We start from the raw sequence: 17,696 nt of genomic DNA on the forward strand, positions 1-17,696 counted from the left end.
GGTTGGTCAGCATCTTCAGAGAGGGGCTGGACATAGGGGGTTTTAAGGACGCTGCAGAGCACGAAAGGTCGCTCTGGGCCCTGGGTAAACGGCTCATCCAGTCGCTTCTCGCTATGAACTCTTAACGCTTGCCATTTTGCTGATGTACCCTTCTTTTTCGTGTAAATAATCTTGTAAATAAGTTTCTCAAAGTGCCATTAAACCTGCTTGTACATATTTCACCAACTTAGAAGATTCAATCTTTCGTCAACCCCGAGTCTCGACACGCTACCAAGTGAAGGCCGGGTCGACTTAGCCCCAGCGTCGCGACACTACGCAGACGTAATTGACGCGTCCTTGCCGGGGATGCGAGGCCGCCTGACTCACACCATCGTCTCGTTGCGCAGTACGCCGTTCGCGACTCCCCCGCTGTCACGCTGGGCTGCATAGTTTATGCAGCAGCCGCGCCTTCTTCCTCCGCGGTGGACCTCCGTCCACTGTTGTCGCGGAAGTTGCGAAGGCGAAAGGGATGGCAGGAGTGCGGCAAAGACAGCTTAAACGTGCCGGAACGAATCGACGGGCTTTTGTTTTACCCTTTTCAAGGCTATGTACATGGTGCCATCCCATTGGCGCTGTTTAAAATGGCATACCTTTTGTTGTCTGCTTCTCGCTCGCTACCTCTTTTGCAAAGCGGTGAGTCAGCAGGGTTCCTGAATTCGGAATGCGGGCAGCGGTACCTTTGCCAGAGAATGAATGGCTTTCCAAGGATAACGAAAGGATAAACAAGGCTCTGCCCTTGGAAAAGCGAAATGAAATGTAGAAAAACATTTCTCTGTTCTGAAATAATCTCGTGTCGCCTGTTTACGTACCGCTTGGTTCGTGCTACTACGTGCTTTTTTTTTTTGCGCATTTTGTTGTACTATCTTGGTACGCAAAGTATTACGCTGCACTCTGAATTTAGCAAGCGTTGCACGGTCGAGCAATAATTTAAATATCAGGGTCCTCAGTCGCCTGTCTTCTGGTCTTATCATTGTGTCCTTGTGTTGGTTCTCATAACGAGATACGTGCCAGGGCAGTTGCGACACTGCTTAGGAGTATGCAAACCGTTGATGAAGTGACGAATATTTAACAGTGGCTGCAAACGTCTAACGTTCGCCATCTCGCAGATCGCTCGAGCGAGAATTGTTTATAATCTTTACAGTAGCGCTGTACATTTTTTTTTTAAATTGAGTAGAAATGTATCCTTTAAATATCCTCTTTCGCTTCTTTTCCCAGTATTGGTATTGCTTTAAATTAAGCAATGAAACAAGCAAGAACATGTACGGTGAACACAAATACTGATCTGCAGCGTCCAGCCTGACACATAAGGTCAGAACCCCAACGATGGGCGCATACCCACGCGAAGCTCGGGTGCTACATTGGTCTTTCGCGCAGACATACCGTACGTGCAGAAAATTTACGTTTTACATACACAATAAAATTGGTTAATGTCGAGCGGATGGCCCGACATTTTGGCCCATTAGTACGCTTTCTTTTAAGTTGAATTTCTTCTCGCCATCAGCGAACAACCACCCAAGCTTTTGTCATAAAGTGTTAGTTATTTTGCGTACCTTCTGTTTAGTTTACCAGCCAAAAAAAGCGCCTTTATCTCAATTCTGTGTTTTGTTGCAGGTTCTTCGCGACTTCAGTAGTGTTACCCACGCTCGCAAATCTTATTCCGGCTGGAACGAGACGTGACACATTGAAATTTATATAAGAGCCCTCTCGATTCGGCCTCTTTTCGAAGGGCTACGTCTGAATCTCTCGCACAGTCACGTAGATTCTTCAAGGCACTTGCTAGCTGAATTGCAATGGTATACGCACCTGGCTAGCTGGCTGCAAAGAACAAATAGGTGCCACATAGCTCCTGCTTTGTTTTTCGCTGCACAATCTTTATATATAGAAGCGGGTTGCTTCTGCTAAGACGCAGTGTTTGACTGCTGGATGGTGAAAGGGGGAAAGTAGAGAGGCTACTTCTTGAGACATCTACACGTGCACAAACGCCAGGGTGTAAAGAGAAATGCTCAAATCACCTTAATCCTTTTTGAAAACGGCGTCCAATAAAGATTTTTTTACGTGTTTTCTAAGAGCATCTTATATGACGGATAAATTAAAGGCTCGGCACTAAAGAAAAAGTAGGAAGGGAGAGAGAGACGCCTATTGTGGGGTGGAGTTTTTGACTGGGGGATCTCTTCGACTCCACATATAAAATCTATCGACTATTAGTTGAGTTTCCTGATTGGCGTGACTCGCAGGCTTTCACGTATGTCTTTGGGCAATTAGATGTTATCCTTGCTAAAACTTCACCATGTTCACATGTATAAACGAAGTACGTATTATCAGCCAGTACTGTACGGCGTCTCGCAAATGGCGAGGGAAAGATTGAAAAGCCTATAAATAGGGGCCGCCATGTATGTTTGAGAGTTCCTCAAGCAGTGTTCAGTGCTCTCGGTATAGCAGAGGCGCGGAACCCTCGTTTGAAGTGTCATGAAAAACAGAGAGCAGCAGGCACATTTTCCGTTTGATGACCCAGCATGAGTGCCATCCATTAGTTTCTGTGATCCAGGAATGAGATGAAAATTATATACATCAGCTGTTTCATCCTCGCCGCCAACATTTTCGAAGTTATGAATATTTTAAAGAAAACAGCAAATCCTCCATGGTTTTTGTTTAGTCCGGCAATAGAGTTTTCTCTTAAAGGGCTAACTTGGAATCGCAGCATGCATGGTGTAAGAGAGAGTACTTTGTCAGCTATAAATGCTGTATCCTGGCTACATTCATGGATATAGTATTCACTTCAGTCTTCAATTTTTCTCTATATCTGCATTCGTCATTCCACAACTGAATGAGCGGCGGGTGTTGAAATTCGCATACGCAGCAAAAGCAATGACTGGATTGTATCGGTCAGAGATCCGCTCACGTGTGGAATATTAGACGGCTCCCAGCTTACATCGAACATCATTTGCAATGCCAGTCAAATACCTTGGAACTGTGCACTGGTATACGAAATGCTTAAAGAAATTGGCAAGGCTACCAAAAATATCACATTTTAGTGATGCAATGAATATACGGACATTGCTTTACTCCTGTAGACACCAAAGCGATTGGAGCGGCTGGGCTCAAGTAAGTAACAGTATTTCCACTTCTTTTTACATTCTCGTGATGTGCATATCTACGTTTCTGAATTCCATGCATACTGAAATGAGCGAAAATATTTCGTTAAAGCCAAAATCTAGAAGTTCTTACCTATACTTGATCAATTCGTAGTCACTGTTTGATATTCCACAATCTCTCATGCACAGTTTGTATTTAGAGACAACCTACACGAAACACGTCTGCGTACGTGGAAATGGCAGCGCAAAGAGCGCACAATGTGTCGGTGGCCCTGAAAACCGGCATATAGATCATCTATTATTTGATTTGATACAATTGAAGAACACGATTGAAGAGAGAACTGCGCGCTCTAGACAAAATGACCATTCAGTCTACAAGCGCGTACTATATCCCTTGTCGACGCGCGCGCAGCAAGAAAAGAGCAATCATTGAGCTGAAATCATTTCCCCAATAGAGCATCATCGTTGGCAAATGCGAACTGTTAGTGAAATTGAATTAATATATATAGGAGCTTCCACTTCTCTTCACCGGTGTCTTGCGAGTGTCTCCAAAATATATTCATTGTTCATCTTCCAGGGCAGACATTATTACTTCGTGATTGCGAAGGTAGCTGGAAAAGAATTTTTGAGGTTCAGATGCCAGTGTCAGAGATTAAATTATTCTCACGTTTGTTTGTTCATAATTATTTCAAGGTTCTTTTACCCTGTTGGTCGCAAATATATTATGCGGTGACTTACATTTGCGTTCTTCTTCCTCGGTTGAGCATTGTTCATTATTATTAATTACTATATATTTATAGTGAAATTGCGCTCGCAGGCTACTGTAGTTTCGTCTGATACGCGCTCTGTGTTTTCATTGTTGCGTACCGTGTATATTGTTGCATCGTTTTTGATGCAAAACTATACCGTCGGTTAACCTTTAGAGTTTTTGCTGCATCGCCAGTGTAGTGCTTTTTTTTTTCGCCCGAAAATGTGAAAAGCGCAGCTGGCGTAGCTACGGGCTGCAACCTCTCCGTGAAGAATGTTCCTGCGAAGAACAAAAAAGCACTTGCCATAATTGCCACCAGACGCGGCACACAGTACACGGGAAATATCGCCTACTGTGCGCTGACGTCATTCGGGGTGTTCCAATCTCTGTCGATGAGCACATTGCGACACAAAACCGCAGTCTTGCGATATCGACAGAGAGGTGAACATTACCCGCTTCATCTCGCATTCCACTCCTGCCATTGTCTTCAGCGTCACGGGCATATAGGTCTATAGATACTGCTAAAGTGTAGACTTATAAGCCCGCCCTTCATGTGTCCTTCATTCCAAGCAAGATGTAGCAGAACGGAAAGGAGACGCAGAAAAAAGCTCATTTCGGCACAGCTAAGATTCGTAAGCTGTATCCTAGCGGACGCCGTGAACTGCTCGCGCAGAATTTGTGTGGCATGTATGCGGAATGATTTGAGCTTGTGACGGTCGAGTGTCCGTCCTTCAGACGCCTGGCGACAAAGGAACGTTTTGAGCGAGGACCATGTGTACTCTGTGTGCTTTCGTACAGCCCCCACACCCGCGGGCGCGCACCACTCGCGGCAATGACCGAGGATCATATAGCACTTAGCCGGCAACACACACGCGTGCGCATTGACGCACGCACGCACACCAGTGGTGGTCAGAAATCAGCATCACAGCGCTGAGTCGAAAGCGCCGTGTTTGTGTAAATGCAACAACTGCAGAATGGCCAAAGCGGACACATTGCAGCCGTAGCATTTACTTTAGGTTGCACAATTTATAGCGTTCACATCGAAAACTATTGTGGAAGAAGAAAGGCGAAAGCACTTCGCCGATATAGAAAAAATGTATACCACGAATGCACTTGACCTAACCTACGTCTCAGCCATGCGCGAAAGAAGCGCTCAACCAGCCGTGTAAACTAGCGCAGGGCATGCGGTTGATTTTCTTAACCACAAAACAAGCCTGACACTGATTTATACTAACACTGTAACACTGTACAACCATCAGTAGCAATGCCATTTCATTCTATGAGAAGAAAGTACAAGAACCTTGAAACAATTCTAGTGAGGTATAGGCAATGTCATGTAGCCAGCCCGGCAACGGACATACCCGAAATTCAGTGTAACAGTCAGTAGATCTGAACAGAATTATTAACGTTAATTGTAATAGACCGATTTCGGAAGCAGCTGCGTGTCACCACCTCCGCCGTGATGGATCCTCGGAGTTGTGGTAGGCCGGTCGGCGGCCACCCCGGCGTGTCTCGTCGCCTAAGCGGCTTGCATGGCTGTTTCCGTCGCCACTCTGTTCTTCGCTGTATGCATTCATGTTTTACAGGACAGAGGAATTCATTAGCTTCACAGGAGCACCGAGTAGACGGCACAGGGCGTTCGCGTAGCCTGGAAGAGGAAAACGATCTACAAATCTACAAAAAGTAGTACGCAGAAGCTGGGCAGAGAGCAAGTCCCGTTAAGCGCGTTTAGCCTCTTGCTCCTGTTGACCACGTGACATTACACGAGGAAGTGCTTTTAGTTGCCGTAAATCTGCGTTGAAGGTGCTTAAATTGTTTTCAAAGACCACAATCGCCATCATCTTCGCTCTACTTATTAGTGAAGCCCTCTTTACAGGTTTCTAGTCGTAAGTTCGGGTAGTTTGTAAGAATTTATTGTTAACGAGCACAGAAAGACGAAGAAGGTTTTCTTGCGCTTTGTTCATTCGCGCCTATGTACTGCTGGTCTTTCCGAATAAACGTTCAATTGCGAGTCAGCGCTTGTGTTGCGCTGAAGACTTTTTTACTGTCGTTAGTTTTTTGTCCTCTTTATACAATAATAAAGCTGTCTTCCTGATGAAGTGAGGGAAGCTCTAACCTTCTATTCTGGCTTCCGCAGGACGCGAGCACTCACTGTGCTCATTTTCTCCTCGATCATTACTCACACTGCCGTATTAGTATAAATGTTTTGTTTTTATAGAACGAGAGCAGCCAAGGGGGATAAATAACATTCGAATTCATTTTTCACCATCTGTAAATATGCTAGCGTTTTTCCGCATCTGTTTCAGAGTATTGCGAGCACCTTATCCAATATTTTGCACTGAAGTAATTAAGTTGCCTTGAGTTTAGACGATAGTGCATACTGACAGGGACGGACGGCGGGGCAGTACTGCGGCACTAGACGTTCGCGCCTTGGCTGCTCCGACCGTTGTTAAAATAATTTTCTCCAAAAATAACAAGTATGCTTTGTAACGCGCAGCTCTACAGTTAGCTTTGGAGCCATATAAATATCCGTGACTTTTCCCAAGTATATATAAGTCATAAAATCTCTCCTATCTCGTCTTCCTTTTTGATTTCACCCAGAACACACGCGTTTTTTTTTTTTGTTGTTATTGTTTTCTAACCTCAAAACAAACAGCAAAACTCGCGGGTGCAGACTAGGTCTAATGCTTTAAGCCGAAAAATAGTGAAGCTGGCGTTTTAATATTTTCGGTGGGGTACGCTACGCGGAGTTAAAATCGCATTCATGAGAAGACAGATACACGGGATATATAACGTAACCTACTAAGTAGAACGTGAAATGTTGGTGCCTTGTTAATAATTAACGCAGCTGAAATCCACGATATAGCGCGTGGGACCTCAATTTTACAAAAAAAAAAAGTATAAATAAACGTCAGAGAAAATTAAGACTTTTCACGTGTAGGAATGCGAAGGCCTCATAGTCGCACTGATGAAATACCTTTGAGGCTTTCATCATGTATTGTGTCCTTTATTTCTGCTGGTATTGTATTCGGTGTGTGTGTTTGCGTATTTCAAGTAGCCTGCATTGTTTCACGAGGCATCGGAGAACCGTAATAGCCGACATCTCGGTTTAAAGACAAAAATGAAGGGGCTGACTATACCACGCATAGAGGGAAACTGGGAGCGCATGACCGCCTCCGTGCTCTCAGAAGCACTGCCGCCGTGATCCAGAGAAAATGAGTGGCAGTAAGGCCACGCGCGAAAAACGAAAACAAACATGCTTAGCACGCATGCGCCTTTGCCGCCGGTTCCATCAGGATTGTAGTGGCAGCTGCAATTTTCTTCTTAAATGGGAAACAACATTTACACATGTCATCGGTTCGAATCCATCTTGTAAACTAGGTTCCAATTTGATTGATACATGCATGCTAAATGGGAAGCGAACCACTCGAAGCACTGCCGGAAAGAAAGACGAAAGGCGGGAAATCTAGCGCCACTTGCAGGCCTGTTGTATACGTAGTTTTAGTAGCCCAGTTCGCGTTTTTAACAGCACGAACATTTAACTCTAGCTGCTTGGGATGCAATTTTGGACAGCTGGCCCCCAGACATAGACAGGAGTGCGTCACACAGAGTAGGAGGCACACCTTGACCCAGAGCTTGTGGGACTCGAGCGAGTTGCAGGAGAGGGCGATGACGCGGATGTTGTGCTTCTCGAAGTCTGGGTAGATCTTGGCCATTGCGCCCAGCTCGGTGGTGCACACTGGCGTGAAGTCAGACGGGTGCGAGAACAGGATGCCCCAGCTACGGACAAGAAAAAAAGAAATGAGCGGACAACACACAATCGGATAGTTATTTTACATTTTCTTTTTTGTCAAAGCTGTGAGCATTCAGCTGGAACGTCACCATTTGAACCACATAAATGTGTAGATGCCTATGCACCGTCAGTGTCTAGTGAAGCAAAAACGTCATAAAAGAAACGCGAAACCGCACTTCCGTGATTTTTCGCGCCCTCCGGAGTGATAACTAAGGGCGCGAGTGCTCAGCCTACGTAATTTAAATTTTCTCTTTTTTGCTGTTCCCCTTAAATTGACTGACTCGAGTTTCATTTGACGCTTACGGTATATACGCTAAACGCCTAGTGATACGTATACGTTTGCTTGAAAGTGTACTGGATAGCTCAGCACAGAAGTTTCCGAAATTCTTGAGCCCAGAGTTTTGGAGCCCAGGGTGGAGAGCCATGTTCAAGCTTGCTTCTTCATCAGCTCACTGGGATCATGCAATGTTAGAAAGCTTCTTAAGCTACAGACGTATGTAAAAAAAAAAAAAAAAAAAAAGTAGTGATGGCTTTTTTGCTTCCATAGCTCAAGTGAACCACGGATTTGTGCTCTATACAAGTATAAATGCTGCACGCGTTCGCGTCCTCTCTTTTATCGTTGTGCTAAATTATAGCCTGGCAAATAAGGTACTACACCGTAGAGTGACGAAAGAAACGCACGATTTGTACTTCTTTTCAGTGTGGCTTCTTTGTGAACTACAGTGTGGTTACGTCACAGCTGCCGTAACTATTAGTCCCTGTGTAATGCTTCGACTAAACGTACAGCGGACGTTTTCATATTAATTGAACACTTGCGACGCGGTTAAGTCGTGGAAATCGCGACCTTCTTGCTGAAGGTTGCTGGCCGTGCTTGGTGCTTCAGTGCTCATTGTACAGGCGTCTTGCGCTGCCCAGGGGGCGCCACCGCGGAAACGGTGCTGAAAAGCGTCCTCTAGTCGTCTGCTGGATATTATAAATCCCCGGCGTCTGCATCCGAATGCATGCAGTTGGTATAAATCCACCGCATTAATTTGTGAAGTATGAATTACACAGTATTTAAGGCGCTGAAAATGCTTTCAAGGTTGTCACGACGTAAAAATGGCAATAAATCAACATTGTTAGGCATTACACGACGCGCAAAAATCTGAGACAAAGTCTCGGCGCGCTGCCAGTCGATATAGCTAGGCAATCGTGTTTTTCGCGAAATCATGGAGCTCTACAAAAGTTTTACATGTAAGTAAGCTAAAGTACGGGAATATACGAAACCGCAACAGGGACAGACAGGGTAAATAACCCTTGTGAGGCACAGTCTTCCCGGTAAGCACCTCGCGCGAACCGTGCTTGGGCCGCTGGGGATTGCGTAAAATGCATGCTTGTCCCTGTACTCGTAAGTTGATTCTGCGCTGGTTTTTGCGCTCGTAACGTTTGGAAATTCAAAGTCCTTGTACTGGAACGTCACACAGAAGGCTAAAGCTAGGATTGCAGAAACGTGCGAATTGCGCCGCGGCAGGAGGTTCGGTGTTCTTAGTTAGGTGCAGATATCAGTGAAGGTACGCTGACCTCGTTTCACTGCTCAACTGCTAATCGCCTTTAACTTATGTTCTTGCAGCTCTCGAGCCAGAGGTGTTGCCTGGGCGCAGTGCACGGGGACATCGCATGTTACAAGCGCACTATCATCTCAGGAACGCGCGGTGCGTAATAATCGAAATGCTATTGTCGGCTGTTTAGTAATTATGAATAGGCGCCAAGTGTCGTCTATTGCGGTTTCCTCTTGAATGTGAATGGCTGTAACCATTGAAAATGCAAACGTTTTAAGTGAGCTAGCTCTAGTATGCCGTCCTCATATTTTGTTGCTGGACGTATTTGCAGTTTTTATGCTTGTGCAGCTGCCGAAGACCGAAGAGAAACCGTCCTATATACGGACAGTTTTTCTCGCAATCACAGATAAACACGCGGTCATAGTTGGATTACTCTATATATTTCAGCTTTGAGTCGGAGCATGCATGCACCTGAACGCCCGTACCGATCGCGCGGTAGCCCCGTTTCGTACGGCTGTGAAAGAGAGCAGTAGAGTCGAACATGAAATTTTTAACTTTTCCGTGGCACCCTACGACAATATAGCGGTAGTGACGATGTTTCGAGACGGAGAGATACATGGCAAGATCGATGCCGCATGCTTTGAACCTTTCGCAGGAAGGCAGCCGCAGTACTTCTTTTTTTTAGGGTTAGGCTACTGCCGGTTCACAATGATCTCCATGATACATGACGAGTCTTTCAACGCTCACGAAAGGGCAGAAAGAAGCGCGAGTCGACGTACAAAGCCTGCGAGATACTCGCTGCAGCATAGGCAGAGCCGCCGTTGTACTACCCAGTAAGAGTTTTCTTGGCCGCCACAAGGCGGCGCCACTGTATTCAAAACTCCAGCGCAAGGCTGCTATCATTCGTAAGTAATCCCTATTTTTTTACCGGGCCAAAGAAACCCGGCTGCTGTCTGGTGCGAGTGGAAGGCTTAAAATCAGTCGCTGCTGCATATAGCTGTGGAGCGTGGCCGGTGGCAATGCTTACACACTAGTTTTCCGCGGAAGCACAAGATCGTTGCCTGATACTTTTAGAGGCAATGAGCAATGAAGCAGGATTATATGGAGCTTTAGATCTTATCACCTAACGCTTGAAGCTTTTATCAGCTCGTGCTTTAATTCCACGTCGTCATCGTCGTTGTCGGAACCGGCGGAGTCGGCGTCCCCAGCGCTGCTGACACAGCTGACTGTAGGCAAGGGGGAAAGAACATTAACTTTTCCATATTTAGTCAATATAGAAACGGAAGAGAGGACGGGAGGTGACGGGTGACCGAGTGGCTTGTAGGGGTGTGGGGCGAGAGCGGAGTAAAGTGCAACCAGAGGGCCGCTGCCGCGGAAACAACTCGGAGAGTGGCAGCAGTGCAAGGCGGAGGTTATGGCAATAGCTGAGAAATGCTTTATACGCTCTAAGCAGCGTGTTTAAACAGGCGTACCGGTTAACTCTCTCTGCTTTAAGCGTTGTTTACAAAGAAGATAATTTCAGAATTTCAGACGACTACTGCAGTCCAGTGAAAGTCCATATCTACCTCCGGCTTTAAGACCTCTCATAAAAAAGATGATCTGACTTAAAAGAAAATAACAGGTAATGTTTGGCAAGTAGTTGGTTGGTTGGTTAGGTTTATGGGGTTCAGGGTTCTAAAACAGACTCAAGCTGTGAGAGACGCCGTAGTGGAGGGGTTCAGAAATTTATACCAACTAAAGTTATTTAATGTGTACTGATATTGCACAGCACACGGGCGCCTTGCTTTCCGTCTCCATCGAAAAGCGGCAAATACTCCTTTTTCTTCATTGTTAACTAATGTAGAATCAACACTTCTTCTACCGCCTTGTAAGCATTGCATTATCCTTTCTGGACGTCTCTCATCCCACTTCGCGCATGCCCCCTATACTGACGTCACGGAGACTTATACGCCGCAAATGCTGTTCTTGCCGACTCCGCTGCACATATTTTTCACACGTGCAGGCTGTTCACAAACGAATGCGACCGAGTATTCGGGATTTAAAATATGAAATGAGTATGATCCCATTATATCTGAGAAGTGCGGCTATTTGGGTCGTTTGGTGTATTAGTTTTACGCTCAAAAATGTTACGAAAAGCAGAACTGTGAAATAGAGAGCACACATGTGCGCTCGTGTGTGTCTCCATTTTATCGTAATATTTTCTTGATGCCATTTCTCGATCAGGTTTCTGGACTAGCTCCTTATGCTCCCTAAAACTATCAGCAGCCTGCGATGAGTGACGCCGTAGAAGAGATCTGCGGATTAATTTCAGCTACCTGAGGTTTGATATGAACGAATATTTGGCATCACACTGATGCGCATGCTTATGGCCACTGTCGACATGTAGCAATCGCTTTTGGGAATCGGTCCTATGACCTTGGGCACAGAAGTATAGAACGCTAAACCCACCAAGGAGCCACTGCGCGCTCTTTCGCTTCGTTCAATTCTATTCAATGTCGCTTCCTCCACAGTGCTCCTTGGGACATCGCACTATTGATTAGCTAAGCGAAGGACGTCTAGAGCTAGCTGTGCGTGGTCCGTTTTTCATCTACTCCCAGTTGGAAGCGTCCTATTGCTGTAACAGGTGAGCAGCAGGAACGAGATGGCTTGTAACAGATGCGACATTCTTTGTCAGAGGAGTGTTCCAGCTGCATCCTCCATTCTTAGCAGTAAAAAGCAAACGTCAGTTGGCCGACCCAATGGGAAAGCGGGTACGCTTTATCGACTCAATTATGCTAACCTATGTGGCGCTAGGATCTCTCCCCCCTCATCCCTAGGCCGACCGAGCATATATGCTGCCTGCTGAACCTTTTACATGTCACCGATTTCTCTAAAATGAAGCGTAGGAGACCGCGGGCGCCCGGTGCGACTGTCGGGTTGTTTAATGATGAAGTCTAGAAAGATTGCCCCTGGTTATTACGTATCAGAAAAATTCACCGCACTGTTGCAAAATAGAGCAGAGATATCCCGGTAAAAATCTTGATGGAGTTAAAATAAATCCGTACGTAGGGGACGTGTCTTGATTTGCTCCCTATTTTCACTGTCCCTAGAGTGCAATTCCAAAAATTAAGCTTTATTAGGATGAAACGACGACGGTGGTGGCTGTGAGGGTAATAATAAAAATATTGCTATCATATCTTATTCAAGCTCCAATAACAACCTGCTTTGCTTAATGGTCGCTTACTGATAACAATAAATGAATAATAAGGAAGAAGAAAAAAGCATGTTAAAGGCCGCAGAAAAATTGATTTATGAGGCAACCGTATTAATATTTAAGCGTTACTATTTACTGAAAGAATTTTTCACTCAGTCAAAAGCGCCAGGCAAACAAATGCAACTGATTTGCGTAGAAGTGACAGGCTAGGAGTTTCCAGTAAAAGAAACCTAAAATTAGGTTCAGATTACAAAGAAATTCAGTGCAACCTTAGATCGCTGATTAAGACGCAGTTTCTGCCAGAAAACTGCAGCGAGATGAACTTTCCTGTTTCTACACACAGACATAAATACGCGACGGATTCTTTTGCGGTGTTTCAGTGAACACGAAATAAGGGCATACGTTACGAACGCTAACTTTGATAAGAAAACACCGATAAATGTCACTTATAATACAAGGTGTTCAGAGAATTTCTTTTATCATTTCTGAATGCGTATCATCACACGGCTGCCAATGCCTAAATAAATAAGTATCACAGAAAGGAGTAGGCATTCTCGAAAGCTTTTGCAGTGGCTGAAAAGCAATCTTCCTCAGCAGTTCAGGCAGTCACCTATACAGAGTTAAGATGCCTGGAACTAAAGGTTAAATTGTATTGGCGTCCGTGTCTATGTTCTAAGCATTCAGTTGCAGGCGGGGGGGGGGGGGGGGGGTAGAGGGGGGTGGTTAGTACTCCCATGTCGTAAACAATTGTCCGTCGGCGTTGACAGGGTCAGCGGCGTCGACCGTTTGAAGCCTCGCAGCCTTGAAAATGCACAAGCATGCCTCTGGCAGGAGTTCAAAGCGAGATTTGGTAATCAAATGTCAAGAAACACATTGTCAGGCGCAATGTAGCCTTGAAAAATGACGAGTTGCCAGGTGACAGACACCGACCCTTGAATATCCGCTTTAAACATGGTTTTGATGCATTTGGTTTCTGGGGTTTAACGGCAAAAATCAATTTTGGCTATGGGAGACGCCGTAGTGGAGGGCTGCGGCAATTTTGACCACATGGGATTCTTTAACTTGCACTGACGTCGCACAGCACATGGGCGTCTTGCCTTTCGCCTTCATCGAAAAGCAGCCGTCGCGACCAGGATTCTATCTCGCGTCCTTGAGCACAGCAGTCGAGCGCCCTAACCACTGCACAACCGCGAAAGGGCTTCAAACACGGCTTTCTTGAAAAAAAGCTACGAGCATAAATATGGGAACAGACTTGGGGGGGACCACGTCTCCGACTACTAGTCTATGATAATCCCACTGGTTTCGAAGAGTTTATCTGAAAGAAATGAAGATGGCTACACGATATCCCAAGTGGTCTACGCCCCCTAAATTGGAAATTTCCTACCGCACAACGAACGGATTAGCTACGAACATTGATGCCTATCATTCGGTTTCTTAGCCGATAATACAATCACGTAGTATGGAGTAGAAAATAATGCTACCTTGTACGTGTCGCATATAAATTTATTATCGTCTGTAAATTTTTTTTTTCTCGTAAATGCCGGTATTTTTCATCACATATTGAATCATTGTATGAGCAAGGGTGTTGTGTGAAAACGTGCTGCCCAATGACACTGAGGAATTCCAGGAGAGTAGGGGACACAAATAGATGTTGGTTTATTTGTGGGGTTTAACATCCTAAAATGACTCAGGCTATGAGAGACGCCGTAGTGGAGGGCTCCGGTAATTTCAACCACCTGGGGTTCTTTACGTGCACTGACATCGCACAGCACACGGGCGCCTTGCTTTTCGCCTCCATCGAAAAGTGGCCGCCGAGGCCGGGATTCGATCCCGCATCCTTGGGAACAGTAGTCGAGCGCCGTAACCAGTGTGGCACCCCGGCGGGGTACAAATAGCTGTAAGCTTAATAACTGTAGATTTCAAACCTAATTTATGTCTAAATAAGGGCTGGTTTAGGGCGTTGTTTCAATGCACTTCTTTACGTCTGGTCATGTGGTATGTGCAGAGATAGCGTCAAGTGGATAACAAAGACGCGAGCCAAGCTGCACGAAGAATTGACTTGGAATTGAATCATTACGGTCTTATAAACCCTTGTAGGAACTTCTGATTTTTTTTTTTAACGTCTTAACAGCACAGCATTTTGGTAAGGCTGGTAGGTTAATGGTTTGAAAGGCATGCGAAGTTTATCTATGTGCTCACCTTTCCTCGATCCCAGCTTTTGAGCACACGATCATGATAGATATGAAGTGCTTATCGAGGTATTTTATTCGTGCTTCTGAAAGACCAAGAAACGCCATTTACAGTGCTTATAGAGGAACCGCGCTGAATTCAGGAACTAGAGACAACAAGAAGGCAAGATAAGACGCTTGCGTGCTATACTAACGGAGTCAATCGCTTCTTTTTGTACCGTTGCCACAGCTTAAATTGCGAAGAAAATGCACTTGGCCCAGCATAGAGCATTGATGCTCTATGCTGCACGTGCTCGAAGGTGCTATGATGCATCACAGAACGTGCATCATAGCACATGCACGTGCTCGAACAACGATCTTTTCAACCTGGACCGTTAGCGCCGCTAATAAAGATCGGATTTGTGATGCAACCAGCAGGCATCGTTACGTGGCTTGCGCAAATGACCGAGCAGAGAGAACTTGCATACGTGGTTTAAATTTCTAAGACATCAGAAATCGACAGACTGCATGGTGTAGGAAATGAAGAAAACGGAAGAGAAAGCAGGGTAGAAGGAAGAAATTATGAAAATAGGAAGAAAGAAGGAAAAGAAAGTAAGAGAAAAAGAATGGCAGAAGTAAAAGAAGAGAAAAGGAAGAAAGAAATAGAGAAAGAAAGAAAAAGAGAGAAAGAAAAAGAAAGATAGAAAGTAACAAGGAAACAAAAATACGCTACGTTGTTGTGTTGCATTTCATGCTTACACCTACTCTCCACTACCTGAAAAACCTGTTTTGCCCTGCGCCTAAGTCTAACTAGGACGACAGTGGTAGTCGGGATTCTACCTCGGAATCACAGATACCTCGACTGTCGAGCCGTTGATCCGGAGAAGAATGCGCCGCCTTTCTATAGGGTTTTGAATATTTGGGGGCTGGGATTTAAAACATTCCTTTGCAAAATCTACTACACCATTCGAGCTGAAATAACGTTCACAAAGTAGCAAAATATCGTCTACGTTATCTGATAAGTGATTCAACATCGGTACTTGCCTAGATTTCTCGAAATCGAGAAAAAACTGCTCTCGGTGGCGTGCACAATTTTCGCAGAAGAGAGTCGAAAAGCTATTTTGACATGGTGCGTCATCTGTCGGGTAGCGAGGCAAGCGCGCTAACGGCCGAGATGGAGCTTGCCTCACTGCTCGACAGATGGCTAACCATGTCAAAGCAGCGTTTCGACTCTCTTCTGCGAAAATTGTGCACGCCACCGAGAGCAGTTTTTTCTTGATTTCGAGAAATCTAGGCAAGTACCGATGTTTAATCACTTATCAGATAACGTAGACTATATTTTGCTACTTTGTGAACGTTATTTCAGCTCGAATGGGTTAGTAGATTTTGCACAGGAATTTTTTAAATCCCAGCCCTCAAATATTCAAAACCATACGGCCTGACAGAAACCGAGCTGTAAGCTCAGAATTATGCCGGACCGGCATTTCTGAAACGAGTATAACGGATTTTCTGACAGGATGCTGGCAACAATTTGCGCATCAAAAAATATTGAACTTGTGATCCATTTTCTATTTCAATCAAGTACGCCGGAAATAAATCTACACTGTGTCCAAGTGCTCTAAGTGGCACTCGTCTATGATAGGCAGGCAAAGCAATGAAAATTTATCCATGCGTCCTCATGTGCGATTAACGCTTTCTTAAGGAGACGATTTATTGGTTTTGGTTTTGTGAGGTTTAACGTCCCAAAGCGACTCAGGCTATGAGAGACCCCGTAGTGGAGGACTCCGGAAATTTCGACCACCTGGGGTTCTTTAGCGTGTACTAACATCGCACAGCACATGGGCGCCTTGCTTTTCGCCTCGATCGAAAAGCGGCCGCCGGGGCCGGGATTCGATCCCGCGTCATTGGGAACAGTAGTCGAGCGCCGTAACCACTGCGCCACCCCGGCGGGGTGGATTTATTATTTTCCTTTAGAACTTATGCTGGAAATGCAGAACGGAAATACGCAATGTTCTCAATAATTTTGGCTAGGGTACCATTTGAGTTTCGAAATTTGATGAACTACTATTCATAAAATATGGCTGCTCGCTAGAACAAAGGTATGGTCACTTCAAGTTCGTTCCTTTGTTCCAACGAGACAGATACTGAGGCGGACCTTAGTACGCCTTTTAATTTGTACAGGTGAGATGATTTTTTCCAGCACAATAAAATCTGTATTTGTCTCGTTACATAGCACCCACATCTCAAATTTCAGATTAGTATAGGCGCATCTAAATCTTCCTATACACTACATTATTGCTAACGGCAGCGTACAAGCGGATAGCGGCAAGAGTCTGGACAGTGTACGCGTAGTGGCCGGTCCTTATAGTTACAGTTCATACGATGACAAGTGGGCTAAAACACGCGAGTTAATGCCGCAGAAGAAAATCAGAACCTTTGCGGAGAAAGCGGTCGCAACAGTTACTGAGTGCAGGACATGCCCACCAAGACAGTAGCTAGTGCGTTAGCTTGAGTTGTTTCTGAGACGCAATGGTAATGAAACAGCAAAAAGAAAAAAAGTTGCACATAGTGCCAAGAAAACACGTATGACGCATTGCTTCGCCTCTTGATATTTGTATATGACATTCAAAGCACGTATACTGCAAATCAGATCGTCTGAAATAGTTATCTGGCAATTTCTTTTACAACACTTTTCATTTCCGGGAGTCTCACCTGTTCTTAAAGAATTCGTGCAGGTCTAATGTGCCCGCGGTTGTCTCGACAGTGAAGTTCGGAAACGTGTCCCCTAGGTTCACCATCGCCTCAAGCTGACGTGAGCAGCGGCAGTGAAGTGGACAGGAGGCAGCGGCAGTCGGTAGTGAAAGACCTCGGCAAGTGCCTCATTCGAGCTGCATTGGACCAGGTCCTACAAATACGGTTCGACCAATCAGGCTCCAGCGACTTCGCTGCGGCTCGCTGAGCGCCATGTTTGCAAATCGATTTCAGTTCCTAGGCAGAGTTCATTTTGGGTCACCTCGGCAATGAACCGTGGCCATATACGGGCCGCCTCTCGGAGCATGGCCGTACGTTTGTGCGTCTTTTGTAATCTATAGCTGAGACAGTGGTAACCGAAAAAAAAAAATTGT

The 17,696-nt window shown here is 45.3% G+C and overlaps 1 protein-coding gene across 1 annotated transcript in view; it reads right to left on the bottom strand.

Moving 5' to 3' along the window:
* Window positions 1-17,416, bottom strand: part of LOC146172124 (peroxiredoxin-6-like) — a 30,372-nt gene extending 12,956 nt beyond the window's left edge. The window contains exons 1-3 of the mRNA XM_084585823.1: window positions 17,284-17,416; window positions 14,603-14,678; window positions 7,503-7,659 (exon numbers count right to left, since the gene is read on the bottom strand). Of these exons, the coding sequence (XP_084441949.1) occupies window positions 7,503-7,659; window positions 14,603-14,637 (192 nt within the window). The 5' untranslated portion in view covers window positions 14,638-14,678; window positions 17,284-17,416. The remainder of the gene's footprint in view (window positions 1-7,502; window positions 7,660-14,602; window positions 14,679-17,283) is intronic.
* Between the last annotated feature and the right edge of the window lie 280 nt (window positions 17,417-17,696).

Source organism: Amblyomma maculatum, unplaced genomic scaffold (genome assembly GCF_055883805.1).
Source record: "Amblyomma maculatum isolate TAMU_Amacu unplaced genomic scaffold, ASM5588380v1 scaffold_13, whole genome shotgun sequence".
NCBI classification, from domain to species: Eukaryota; Metazoa; Arthropoda; class Arachnida; order Ixodida; family Ixodidae; genus Amblyomma; species Amblyomma maculatum.